The sequence below is a fragment of the Enhydra lutris genome, unplaced genomic scaffold, assembly GCF_002288905.1.
Source record: "Enhydra lutris kenyoni isolate GAN:26980312 unplaced genomic scaffold, ASM228890v2 scaffoldscaffold93, whole genome shotgun sequence".
In the NCBI taxonomy this organism is placed as follows: domain Eukaryota; kingdom Metazoa; phylum Chordata; class Mammalia; order Carnivora; family Mustelidae; genus Enhydra; species Enhydra lutris.
The window spans coordinates 3,504,107-3,518,444 of NW_019154177.1; the positions used below are offsets into that span (position 1 = coordinate 3,504,107).

Consider the following 14,338-nt stretch of genomic DNA (forward strand, 5'->3'; position numbering starts at 1 on the left):
CCTCCAATGCAAACGTCATTGTTCTTTGGAAACCTGAATCCAAAATTTGAGGCTTCAGTCTTTTGATCCGTGAGGGCTAAGCTAATAAGTATTGACATTGAGCTTTCATTTTCAGATATCGTCTCCACTTAGAGAAGAAAACATCTGCCTTTCTTAAGGTGTCCCCCATGAATTATGTTACCACTTCATTTTCCTTCCCTTGGTCTTTACAGTACCAACAAGGACTCATCCCTCTAGGAAAAGGAGTACAAGTAGTCATAGGAGACACAAAAGGTCATCACAAAGGGTGGGCGCTTTGGAATCAGAAAGGCATCCTTTGAAATCTGACTCAGCCACGTGGCTTGTCTTCCTTCAGCCTTTGGTTCTCACCTGTGGAATGAAGATTTAACAGCTTATGGGACAGTATCTGGCACTGTGCCGAGCCCGACACATGTGAGCCATAATTTGGGAAGGAAGAGGATTACTGTAGTGAAGCCTTATTTTGAATGTCCGAATTCACAGCATGGGGCAGTATGGCCTTTCTGCAAATTCTTCTTTAGAAGCCATGTAAATATTCTACCTTTTCGGAAACATTTTTGGGAATTGCCTTCAAAATTATTTTAAAACTTTCAAGAAGAATTAGTTTCGGGCACCTGGGTGGCTCAGTGGGTTAAAGCCTCTGCCTTCGGCTCAGGTCATGATCTCAGGGTCTTGGGATTGAGCCCCACATCGGGCTCTCTGCTCATCAGGGAGCCTGCTTCCCCCCCACCCCCTGCCTGCCTCTCTGCCTACTTGTGATCTCTGTCTGTCAAATAAATAAATAAAATTTTAAAAAGAGAAGAATTAGTTTCATCCATTTATAGTTATGCCTGATATCAGACACAAAACCGTATCACCCTATATGGCCCAACCTGTCTCTGAATGGCCTGTGGCTGATCCGAATTCACTCTCAAAGGGTAAGGATTCAGCATCCATGTGGACATTCAAAGAAATGTGTTCCATTGCCTCCAAGGTTAGTTCCAAAGAGGCATTTCAGAGCTGTTCTATATGGTTGCAGTGAAATTGGCATTCGGATGTATCCTCCCATGTACCCGTCTATCACAAGGGAGGTAGTGGGTCTGTCCTTCTGGCCCATGTTGAGAAATCTTTTTTACACCTACTTCAGGAGAGCAGGTCAGTGCTGCAACTGCCTTTTTCCAACACATTCGCCTTCCAAGTGAGAGAGCAAAATCTCTGAGGCTTCAGAGGAGACGCAAAGGCTAATTACAGCTGAGAATTAGGTGTAGGTCTGGGTGTAGGGCTCATTCTTTGAAGGAGAGACTTCCCTGCACATCGTTCCACAGTTCATGGCAAGATGCTTTGATGATGTGTGGAAAGAAGAGCCCCAGATGCTAAAACGTGTAATGAGTGGGACGTCACAGCGAGCAAACAGGAACTTTTGAGGCAATGCTGTCCAGTCTGATAGTGGTCCACTGGCTTTGAGGCGCGAAGACAGGTGTCCTGTGTGTGGTTCGGGGGGTCTAACTGTGGTACCCCCCCACAGATCAGTTTCCTGTTGGGCCCCACACGTGGGTCGCAAAGTGGAAACTTCTGTCACGGCAGGAAGTATATTGGAAGAATATGAAACACACAACTGTTTGCACCTAGGAAATGACGGTTTGTATCTGTCTTCGTAGGTTCTGAATTGCCTTTTGGCATCGGACCCTGCTAGCAAGGGGACAGTTTGAAGCCGATCTTGTCAAATCATTTTCTTTTTTTTTTTTTTTTTTTTTTTTTTTTTTTTGTCATTTGGAGAAACCTATGCTGTTCACAGTTTTATGTGAGAAAATTTTCCAGGATAAAAAATATATATATATTTTTTAATTGAAATTGGGACTCCTGTAGAAAAATGATGATAATTTGGGGGGAGGTATTTTATACTGAAATCTATAATGTTTGCCACATCTTTTTAAATGGCAAGTGATCTTGAAGAAGGAAAACAAATGATTATTTTTAAGATTTTATTTATTTATTTTAGAGAGGGGGGTAGAGAGAGAGGTGAGAGGGAGAGGGCAAGAAGCAGACTCCTTGCTGAGTGGGGAGCCCGCCACGGGGCTCAATCCCTGGACCTGATATCCTGACCTGAGCTGAAATCAAGAGTCAGACGCTCAACCAACAGGGCCCCCAGGTGCCCCAAAGGAAAATGAATTATTAAAAGTTCTGTCTAGGCTTTTTCCCTTGCTTCTCTTGTCCCCATAATGGCTATTTGAGGGTTAGACGCAACCATTCACTTAGAACTGTGAGTCACATCTGAAATGTGCCCACCTTTCTTGAGTAGAGGATCCTTCTCTGTGGAAAGAAAAGTGCGTTTATTTTTAACTTTCCAAAAAGTACTCAGGGATTCAGTCACATTGACTCCTCTTTGATCTTGCTTTCTTTTCCATAATGCTAGTGTGTAGGATCCAAATGAGGGTAATTTAAAAACCAGTTTTACACGCACACATGCAGGCACAGCCTCTAATTATGCAAATTCATTTAAAAGGATTTTCACTTACAGGAGTGGAAAAGCTTTTACTGTTTTGCGGAAGCTTTAGCTTTGGGGGAGTTTTAGGCCTCTAATAACCTGTGAATTCAATAAAATATTCTTGGTAACCAAGGATCCATTCTTTTCTTCGTTAAATTTTTGATTTTGGTTCTGGGACCAGATTTTAGTTGGAAGTGTTTTTCTGACTCTTGCTTTTTTACCTGTTATATTGATAAAGGCTTCAGCATCTCTGTTCTGTTTACTGCTGATAACGTGTTTTTATTTTTTTCTCCTTGGGCTTTCCTTAGCTTGGCCACTGTGTAAGTACTTTATGAATCAATAAATTAGGGTCTGTGGATATATTCGATTGCTTTTTAACCATTGGAAAATGTTCATTTTATGGGTATGTGCTACAAATATTATCAGTCAAGAGTATTTGTAAAATAAACAGCACTGAGCCGTTGAAATGTCACCTGTACTTTCCATATTTGTAAATGGAATATTTTTACTGTACTTGATAATAATAACAAGTCGAGATTTTTCTGGTAGAAATTTTACTTCTCACCAGAGACATCACTAACAGCAAATAATCAGATTGTGGAGACTTAGGCACTTATGTTTATCTTCTCAAAAGCATCGTCTTTTCATGCTCTGAATATCAAATTATGTTCCTTTGAAGTGTTTGCCTGAAATATCTTTTGCTTTACCTTTGACATAACCTGAACGTACATTCACTTCTTCCAGTATTAACAAGCTGTGCTCTGAGGGCTTATTGCTCAAAATGATTTGCGGTGAAGAACCTGGTTGTTACTATTTTTTTTTTAAATGTCTAGTTTATCAAAAACCAATACTTTCGCAAAAATATAATAAAAATATATTTTTAAAAAGATTTCAAAAGACATAAAACATAAGCCCTCATTTTTTGTTAATAGACGCAGCAGACCTAAAATTATTTATAATTTTAGCATTTATAGTCAGTTTCTGTATGTATTGTAGCTAAGACCAGTAGCAAACTTTGCAGACTGCATCCCATCCATGGACCACACTTTGAGTAGCAGGCTGCTGGGGCCAGTCTAGAGATGATGCGGTAAAGCTTGGCTCGGGGCCTGTGGGTAAGCTCAGGAGTTCCTGGGAAGACAACTAAGGGTAGTAAAATGACCGGCTGACTCTTGGCCACTGCTCCACGTACTGGGTAAAAGCCCCTCAACTGGGTGTTGATTGGTCTAGGCTTCCCTATAGTGTGTAGACCAGCCTCCTGGCCAGGTCTGTCTCTGTGTGATACTCCCCTTTAGAGTTCAGGCCCCCCAGAGGAATCTGCAGTCACCACAGAAAGTGGGAAAGGCTGAATTTAAACAGCCCAACCAAAATACTCCCAGATAAAGGGCAGTCCCAAAGATCTGTGCAAAAACTCTTCCAGACACCCAAGCAGCCAGGGAAATTGGCCCCTTTTGGTTCCAGCTACCATAAAAACATTGCATCTAAAATTGTGAAATAAGGATTCTTTAAATTCTTACATCTAAACTTGCACAAGTTCTAGCAAGTAGCATTTTGCATTTTACACTTTGTATAGAAATTTAGATACATTTTTAATTTTCTTCTATCAATAAGGAAGCCACCATATTCCCTTGGTACATAATAGGTTCCCAATAAATGATAGCTTCTTTCCCTTGTTAAATAGTAAGTTTGCCAAGCAAAGGGGCCATAGGTCCCTTTGGGAGAAATCTGCATCCTTTAAAATCCTTTACATGTAAGAGGAACTCACATAGTTGCTGAGTGGAAAACAAAAAGATACTCTAACCTCTGTAGGTAGCTTTTGGTTTGATGGGAAAGGATACAAAGTATTGAGTTTTATAGGTTGCCTGTTTCTTTAAAATAAATGAGGTCATGAAATGAGAATTAGTTTTGCTATAAGCCAACCATAATAATATTTTAAATTGATCTAACATCTTTTTCTTCTGTGGCTCAATGAGTTTGCCCAAGTCATTTCATAATCACCTTTCACCATTTGCTTTGTAACCGTGTGACCGCACCCCATCTCAGTGGGACGACGGGCTGGGTCCTTCAGGCAGTGGTTGACAGTCAACAAGACTTCATCTTCCTTGTCTCCTTTGGTTGTTTTGCTGTTACTTGGTGGAGTTCTGCCCTGAAATCTGGAATAATCAAACAAAATCCATACCAGTTTCTCATGTATAAAAGGGATTTGTAGGTTTCCAAAAGTCAGAAATGAAGACAGTGTCTGTGGGCTGATGGAGGCTGCGTTGCCCATGCTGATGGGGAGTATGGTCCCCATCTTTCTGTTTCTTTTTCTAGCCATTTCCTGATTTCAGTGCTATGGGGACCAGTAGCAATGACTAGTGATTGGCTCTTTACCATTGATGGTAACCACAGAGTGAATAAGCCTTTGGCACAACGTCAGAGACTGTATCTCTTGCTTTTCATGTTTTCTGGTTCCACGTCCAGTAGGTGACCCCTTTACCTCGTACGTCCTTTGTGTTTCTCCAGCTGAGATCAGGAGGCGCACAAGTCTTAGAAGGCTGCATCGCCGAGATCCACAACATCACCAGCTTAGATATCTCCGATAATGGTAAGTCCGAAATCAGAAAAGAAACAGAAATAGTATTTGAAGGAAGTTAGTAAGGGGAAAACAGAAAGCCCAACCTAGACAACACCTTAATGGGCATGTTACCTCGCTTCTTGACTAATAGGGCTGTTAAATTTAACAGAATTTATTTATGGCATACGTCAGTGCCAAAGTCTTAATAAGTTGATAACACGGCCAAAAGTGCAAGAGAACAAGTCAGTTAAAAAAAAATTGTCACCAGAATATTGATAACGATCTTGGTCTAACCTTCTGCAATCTTGGTGATAATAAAATAAAATCATTATTTATTTACTCAGAAACTGTTTCAGTAGCTTCATTTCTGCCAGTTATAGTAGCGCATGAGTGGGAGCCTGTTTAGTTGGCATAGGCCACTGGAGTCCCCTACCAGCAAACGGGATGTTGGCATCTTCTCTTATTTACACAGTCGTGGGCAGAGATGAGACCCATACCTTTCCCTGTTCCTTGCTGACTGGACTTAGCCACTGATTGTATATGAGATTTAGGTTAAGTCTTAGCTGAGAATGAGTTTATCCCCATGAAATAATAGGACTTGAAAAGAGAGCAAAAAAGTTCCTTTTGAAAATGAAAGGTTAGTATCCCAGGGCCCTCGGGATGGTAGAGAAAGTCACCCAAGTTCATGTCACCTTTGCTTCATTGTATACCAGCTGAGAATTTATTTATACACATGTGTTTTGATTTTCTGCTTACTCTCATTCTTTCCAGGTTTAGAATCTGACCTATCCACCTTAATAGTGTGGCTCAGTAAAAACAGATCAATACAGCACCTGGCGTTAGGCAAAAATTTTAATAATATGAAATCCAAGTAAGAGTTTTGAATTTTTTTTTTATATGACAATGATGAAACTAAGCAACCTCGTGAGAGCTTTTGATTTGATTCCACTGTCCACATCTTTAAAATCTCTTTAGAAATCTGACCCCTGTGTTGGACAACTTAGTACAGATGATTCAAGACGAGGAATCGGTGAGTATTAATTCCAGTTAATGTTGCTATGCTTTCAGGTAATTTTTATCTGTAGACACCAAAAACATCTCTTGTTTTTTTAATGAAATAAATATTTATGCTTTAGTATAGTCAGAGAATATATTTAAAATTGCTTTCTCTTCGTTTCAACTCATTCCTAATTAAAGGAAGATTGTAACTAAAAGATTAAAAGAAGTATAAATTGACTTGTAAGCCCGTCTTTTAATAAGACTTACCACTTCCTAACTTCAGCTGATGCACTAATCTGCATGCATGAGTATTTTTTCAATCTAGTTGACTTTCTGACCTTATATCATGCTGGGAAACATCATCTTGCTAATTTGAATTCCGTCTGGCAATTATGCAGAATTATAAAAGACTAAGAAAGCTGACCACCTGTCTTGAATTTCTTCTAGAGCTCTAGTGTCCTCCTTCTACTCGTATTCTCTTTTGTTGCTCCTGGCCAAGACGCGGTTCAGGGTAAAGAAATTTAATTTTAAACTGTATCCTCTCTTGCTGCCCTTTAAAATGCATTAGAAAAAAAGAAGAAAAGATACATATTTTTAAGATTTTTTTTTTTTTTAGAGAGAGCAAGAGCATGAGCAGGAGGGGGAGAGGGAGAGAGAATTTCAAGCAGACTCTGCGCTCAAGAAGAAGCTGGAGTTGGAGCTGGATCTCCTGACCCCTGAGATCATGACCTGAGCCAAAACCGAGAGTCATATGCTTAACTGACTGTGTCACCCAGGCACCCCAGGAAAAAGATATTTTGTGGACAGAGCAAGAAGCACTCTACTATTAATTCCTTTAACCTAAACCTGGTATATCGTATATTTTGTGCCTTACATTGTAATGATGCTCTGAAGAGTTTGTCCGTTCTTATTGGAGTCTTATTTGGCCACCAGCCAGCTTTTACAGTTCCTCAAACCCAAATCAACGTGTGTTCTCCGACAAAGACTCACATCATTAATGTTTTGTGACAGTTGTGTTGTAGGTCATAAGAGTGATTTCCTCTGTGAATCATGTGAGATATGACACATTTTTAAATTAAAAGTGTCATTCTCAGGGGCACCTGGGTGGCTCAGTGGGTTAAGCCTCTGCCTTCGGCTCAGGTCATGATCTCAGGGTCCTGAGATCGAGCCCCGCGTCGGGCTCTCTGCTCAGCGGTGAGCCTGCTTCCTCCTCTCTCTGCCTGCCTCTCTGCCTACTTGTGATCTCTCTCTCTCTCTCTGTCAAATAAATAAATAAAATTAAAAAAAAAAAGTGTCATTCTCCCTTTTGAGTTCCATATAGGGTAGTAGCAAACTCTATTAGGACTGTAAGCTATGTTTTCTGAGCAAGCTAAGGGGCCAGGAGAGGTGGAGACTGGAACTTCTCCTTGCCTGTCCTTGCCCACACCTCTCTGTGTGGCTCTGACCTAGAGGGCAGGAGAAAATTCGGTTGTCCTGCCTCTTCATTGTGTGAATATAATCTCCAACCTATGGGCTAGAAGTGAAACTCCTTATCGTTTAGTGAATATGGGCCCTTCTCCTTGTCCTCACTTGGTAACACTGTCCTTGTTCTGTCACTGTTTTCACTGGGTTATTAAAATCCGGGACATAAATCAGAATTGATACAGTTTTGCCTGTTTAATTTGACTTTCTACCACCCTGCTTTGGGTTTTTGATTTCCCAGTCTCGGCCCAGTTTTAAAAGCTTGAGGAAGCTAATACTGCAGAATCACATTTGCCATCCATCCACAAATACTTGTCTCCTAGTGCACATTTCAGGGAAATTTACATTTTGTGAAAAATAGATTTTAAAACTTCACATTTTGCTTAATACACAAGGGTCTTCTGTTTCTGTAATTTGCAAAGTCCCTCACTTAAAAACAATCTTGATAGTTAAAACACACCTCAAACCATATTTGCAGGCGGAAAAGTTTCCTACATCAACGTGAATTGTGTCAAGTTACAAGTTCGAGAAGTGTGGCACTAATCACATACAGTGGAAAGAAAGCTCTTTGTGTTCATGTCACTGAAAAGTAGGTGGTTTTTTCAAAAAGCAATTACCTTCTATTTTTTCCTACTTCTGAATTAGTAATGTGCAAAACAATTCAGAATGATTAGGAGCTGAGGCTTGTGACTCTCAAAATTCCACCCGTGACTGACACAATTGAGCTCTCTTTTTATTTTTTGAAGGTTTTTACATATATAAAATCATCGCTTGCTTTGTATGCTCCGACCTTGTGTGTACAGAACCTGTTCTTTGACAGCTCACGGAATACTGTCTTCGCCACGTGCTGCACATTCTGTTTGGTTAGAACAATCTAGATCCCAGGGCTCCCATGTCACTTTCAACTACAGACCGTGCTTGTCAGGCCACTGCGTCTCGAGCCCTGGGACAGTAACGCGGAGGGGCCGAGATGACAGGGAATCTTGTTTTGGAGTATTACAGGCAAACCCGTGTTGTAACCAGTGGAAGCGAACGTCTTTCTCCTGGGAATGCCTGTAGCAAGGAGACAGATTCTCAGATTAAGCATGTTCAGCTGTGAAAAGAAATAGTAAGATTTCAAACAGTACGCTTCCACGAAAGTGCAGGAAGTCAGGAAGGGGTGACCTTATAAATATGCGTGCAATTCAGGCTGTTCCGCTCGCGTTAATGGCTCTGCCTATTATTTTTAAGTGTTAACTGGGGTGTATTGGAGTTTGAATATAGTACTGGAATCAGCGCTTACTCGCTTGGAGACTTGGCAGCTTTCCAGAATGAGGAAGGAGCTGTAATATATCATTTTTGTAGTAGTTGAATAGAGATTACTGAAATGACGAGAGTTGGGAGTCGAGCTTTTTATTAAAGGAACACCGCATTTGTTTTCATTTGAAACCTGAAGGTTCCCGAGGCTGAAGCATTGTAGTTCAGTTTTTTTCTGTTTCCTGGAGTGTGGGATCTTCGCATCAACGCAGGCTCGCTGAAGCTGCTTATGTCTAAGCATCAGCCGGCTGTCCGGTTCTCAGTGTCATCTCATTTCAGAAATTTGAGTCACGTTGATATGTTCCCTTGTGATTTTTACTGTAGCTGTATGAAGTTTAGAAAACATGGCAGATTTGGACAGGGAGGATGGGAAGCGTGGTCACTTGGTAGAACTGTAGTCAAAAGCTTAATGTTGTTTTGTGGGTGACAGAGTCTTGAAGCCACTAGCGTCCCCATCCGGCCTCCCGCAGCCCTGTTGCCGATGCATCTTGAACCAATCAGCATCTGGTGGTCGAGTATGGGTACAGATAGATGCCAGGCAGCGTCTCCAGGCACATCTCGAAAGCCCTGAACCCAGGGGCTGTGGTGGAGCATGGACGGCCCGAGCCACCGTTTCTGGTGTCCCCCTCACTGTAATGTCCGCGTGCATATGGAGTAAGCGTCTAGAACTGTGTAGGATGGCTGGGCCCCTCGAGATCACCTGAAGCAACCCGGAAGATGTCCAGATCCCCCGGGGAAGACAGTTCGGACAGTCGGGGCCATGTTGGTTTGGGTTCTAGAATTCTCCTTACTCACTTCCTTAATTCCGTTTTGGCTGAACTCAGGGATTGCAAATTCAGGTGCCAACAGGGCTGGGCCAGAGGCCTAAACAAGTTCCTCAGGGGCAGACAGAACCTACCTCTGGGCCACATGGTTTGACTTTTTGTCTTTTCTTTAAAATTGTGTGTCTTCTGATTGGTTCTTCTAAGATAAAGTGGAGGGGGCTTATCAGAAGGGTCAAGGATAAGCTACGAGGGGCCCAGAGCACAAAATCCATTCCGTTCAGCCACTTTCTAACTCTGTGGCCTCACTTGAGTCACTTAGCCTTTCTGTGTCTCATTTGGGAGAAGGATAACAATACCGAGTATAATAGCACGTAAGTGTTGGGTGATTCTCTGAGTAAGTACATGTGAAAAGCTGGACCGGTGGTTAAGGACGGTACGTGTTCAGTAAATGTTAGCTATTACTGATCTTGGCTGGCTTTTATTTTGCCTTTGTCCTCCGCTAGTATTTTAAGATGTCATTTCACCTGGCGTAAAAATAGAATGGGTAAAAAGGGATAGTGTAGCCGTACAGAAGCTCAGGAATTTCTATGGACTCTTCTTATTTATTTCTTCCTGTCCTCCCATTTCCAAAGAGCTGACATCGGCCATTCCAGGTGTCCTTCCACGATTCCCTTAGGAGAGAGGTGGACAGAGGTGGCCTGGGGTCAGCACTGAAACACAAGTTGTCTGTGTTTATCCAGAAGCTTCACGTCCTGTTCATCAGTGTCTTTGAGCCGGAGTTTCAAAGCAAAATGCTGGGTTGGGGGGCGCGGTGCGCGCAGGGGGTACCACTCCCTACCCAGTGATTCTCCATAAACGGGTCACAGGGAGCGGAGCCTCTTCTGTCAGATCATGTCATTGCTTGCTGCCTCTCATTCCCTCCTCAGCCCCTGCAGTCCTTGTCCCTGGCCGACTCAAAACTCAAGACCGAGGTCACCATCCTCATCAACGCCCTGGGAAGCAACACCTCCCTGACCAAAGTGGACATCAGTGGGAACGGCATGGGGGATATGGGCGCAAAGATGTTAGCCAAAGCACTTCAGATCAACACCAAGCTCAGGTACGCAGGTCAGGCCCTCAGCCCTGACACAAGGACGCTCGCCCCGAGCAGGGCCTTAGAAAGTTCTGGAAAAGATTCCAGCCCCCTCCACCCCCCCACCCCAGCATTGGAGAGCTGGCTGTGCCCAGTGGGGAAGGCCAGCTGGGAAGCAGAGGCAACCATTTCAAGTCTTTTGTCAAAACACTTGGGATTGCAGGCTGGGGGGCCGGGGTCCAAAGTTAGACGTTGTGATTCCCATGAGCTATTGTCTTAAAGGCTTCCACTGTGGCAGAAAACCCAACTGAGGACTGGGGCCGTGTCCCGTTTCACAGTGTCAGCAGCTGGGAGGAAAGACCACTGGTCCAACACGCCGGCCTCCCGTCCTTGGCTGTGAGCCCGTCTTACCTCCCCTCCCCCACTGCTGCCAATATAAAGACTTAAAACCCAAGGGATGCGGGAGGTGCCCTGGTTAAAGGCAGGTTCATCCTGGAGGTTAGCTATTCTGGGTGGTGATTTTCGACCACTTGTGGCATTTCCCAAGTGTGGCTTTTCTTAAGGGCTCTTAAGCCCTGACATGGTAATCACTTTTATTAAGGACCACTTTCTTGTCCATCCTTCGGAGAGCTCCAGCCACTCCCGAGTCCAGCAGTTCGGTGAACAAATATTTAACTCACATTTGCTCTTCAAGGGGCTCCTTCCTGATGCTTCCCTTGCCCTCCTGAACCTTCCATCTACACCAAGGCCAAAATCTGCAACCGTTTCTTGAAGGTCCGAGTGTATGTAAGGAAAGTCCATGAGATCAGGAAGGGAAAGCAGTTAGAAGTGTGATTCTTGGATCAGACAAATAAAAGCTGATTCATGTAGCAGGTGAACTCGCAAACACCAAAATACCTCTGATGTGTTCACCTTCTGAAAGTGAAATAGTACTTTTCTTCCAAAATAGATTCTTTGTTGAGAAAGGAAACAGCATCTTATTTGTAGAAACCAGAGGTTTACCAGCAGAGTGAGAGCTTTCTGGGGTGGCTGGTCGTAGCATGTCAGGGCAATGGTGAAAACAGAAGACAGTATGACTGGATTCCTTCAAGTTACTTAGAATGGACAAAAGTCTCAGGACCCAAAATTCTTGTGTTGGACAAGGGGTTCTTCAGAATCTTTTATAAACAGCTCTCACTTCCGAGACGAGTACTAGAATGCTATTGGGAGAATATGTTGAGAGAGTATCAGAGAAATCAGGTTTTAGAGTTTTCTGGCTACCAAGCACTGGGTAACATCATGGCAAGTTAACGAGGGTACTGCTGCTTTGAAGTATGGTTTTCTCACACTGTGTGAGCAGTGAATGGGTTAAGAATGTAATTTCAGCGGAAATGCTCATCCTTGCTGTGTTTAAAACTAAGTTGATGTCATTCCTTGCCTCTCGTGCTAAAATATCTAGATGATGTTGTCTGTAAGAGTTTCATCTTCACTGGGGGAAATCCTTTCCTCCATCCCTAAGTGTCTGATCATTTATGTGTTGTGGTTTCCCAACAGGACTGTCATATGGGACAAGAATAACATTACCGCACAAGGCTTTCAAGATATAGCTGTTGCAATGGAAAAGTAAGGTTTAATTGCGACTTCTTTCTGGAACAATACAAAAGAACCAATGGGGTCTGTATTACCTGTGGGGTGATGGAGGTAGCAAGGAATTTGGATCCAGAAGATCTAGGTCTGAGTCAGCTGATGCTACCCAGCCATGAGACCCAGAAGACAAGGACTTTGTTCTGGGGTCCGTTTCTTCATTGGGCCACAAGGGCAGGGATCCACCACAGTCGTGAGGATTAAATGAGACCATGGTGGAGAGGCCCACCCAGTGTTCACCTGGCTTTTCCTCATGGTTTCGCATTCTCTTTCCATCAGTCGTGTCTTTCTTGCCCATTATGACAACTTTGAATACAGTGGAGCAAAGAAAGCTGAGCTCCCGAAAACAATACCAAAATCGAGGGATCGCAGGCTCAAGTTAGTCTCATTACTCTCAAAGGCTTTCTTTATTACCATGGTAACTAAAGCCTACAATTATTGTTTATTGTCAAATTTACTTTCCCAGTAAACAAAACGAGGCAATACTACAAAGATGGCTGGAAGAAATTCTAGAAATCGGGTTCTTTCTGAGCTCTTCCGTCCTTGTATTGTATTCTGAAGGCTGGAGTGATCAAAGCAGGTTTGCAGCCTTGGAAATGAGAGGCTACAGAATGTGGGTGGGAAATAAGGGACCAGTAGCACAGAAGCTGGTCCCCTAGGGAAGGGGTCGGGGAATGCTCACTATTGGTGTTTTTCCCAGATTCCCCATCACGTGTGAGGCCTCCCAGGTGGAGCGCTCATGCCTGCTGGGTGTCATGGATAAAACCCTAGGCCTGGAAATACAAGCCTTCCATTCAGTCCCCAGCTCTGTCACCACCACGCTTATCCCCTTGAGCAAAGCATTGCTCCTTTCTGATTAATTCTTCTTTTATAGAGGGAGAATGTCAGAGTTAATTATCCCTAAGTGTGCTCCAGTCCTAAATCCCAGGGTTCTGATGTAGCCAAGAGGTCACCTCGGCTGCCCTCACAGATGGTCACTAGATAAGGATAAGGCAGCTTGCTCTGCCTCTGCCTGGAGCCTTCCACCTATAATTACTCCCACTGCACCAGGAAACCTTCGAATGGAAGCAGTTGTTTACAAATAGCTACATTTAGGTGCGAACAGCACAGTTGCATCTGCTATGGACTGCCTCAGCCCAGACTGGTCTTTGTGGGATGCCAAGAACCTGCACACCTGGTACTCAGCATTTCTGGATTGATGGTAGCACTCCCTGGCTTAGTCTGTTAGCTCCACTCCGCTCCACGATGCCAGTGGCCCCAGAACCCCATCTGGTTTAAATAAAGTACACTGGTCTGCCGCGTGATCACTGTGGATGAGGCCAAGGAAAATGCTCCAGGCTCAAAAACAAATGCACTTTCTCCTCGTTTCAGTCGGCTGGCCCCTCTGAAACCAAACAAAACCAGTTCTGCTAAAACAAGGCCAAGGTGAAAAAATGGAAGTCATGGAAATGGCAGCCTTTTTCTTTGCACCTTATTCTGCGTTCAACCACCCTTACGTTGGACTGAAAGACATTTTTTCCCCGTTAGGTAGCACCCATACAGATGACCGCTATGATTAAGATGGCTGCTTTTTTTTTTTTTCTTTTTATTCGTTCTTCATGACTAGTACCTTATTTTGGGAATGAGTTGTTCGTTGACTTTTCTAGTAGAAGTTCTCAGTATCTACAAGAATCACACCATTGAGTGTTGCTTAGTGTTGACAGGGCGGCCAACTGTGGGATCCCAGTGCATGAGGGGACCCCACTTGTCCCCATGTGGCTCCAAAGGTCTTTGTTCCTGAGTGCCGTGCGGTCGCAAAGGGCAGATGTGTTTGGGGCAGGAGAGAGGAGGCATCTCTGGGGTGAGTGAGTGGTCCGGGAGCAGGTGCGAGGGGCGGGGTCCGAGGCCAGGGTGTAAATTTGGGGTTCCGTGCTGTTTGCCTGGCACAGAGATGACTGCCCCCTGCCCTCCTGGGTTTCAGCAGCTGGTCAGCAGCAGGGAGATAATCCAGGGACACAGTTTTCCACAAGTTGCTTTGCTGGGAGCAGAGAGTCGTGTGGATGTGGGCCGTGTGCAAGAGGGGCCTGCGAGGACCTACAGAGGTCAAG

The 14,338-nt window shown here is 43.7% G+C and overlaps 1 protein-coding gene across 5 annotated transcripts in view; it reads left to right on the forward strand.

The window, feature by feature from the left end:
- LOC111138620 (capping protein regulator and myosin 1 linker 1) overlaps positions 1-14,338 on the forward strand; it is a 300,609-nt gene that overhangs the window by 191,378 nt on the left and 94,893 nt on the right. For all 5 annotated transcript variants that reach the window (XM_022490645.1, XM_022490647.1, XM_022490648.1 and 2 more), the window contains exons 18-22: positions 4,985-5,066; positions 5,808-5,907; positions 6,012-6,066; positions 10,483-10,655; positions 12,162-12,230. In XM_022490645.1, coding sequence (XP_022346353.1) covers positions 4,985-5,066; positions 5,808-5,907; positions 6,012-6,066; positions 10,483-10,655; positions 12,162-12,230 — 479 coding nt within the window. The remainder of the gene's footprint in view (positions 1-4,984; positions 5,067-5,807; positions 5,908-6,011; positions 6,067-10,482; positions 10,656-12,161; positions 12,231-14,338) is intronic.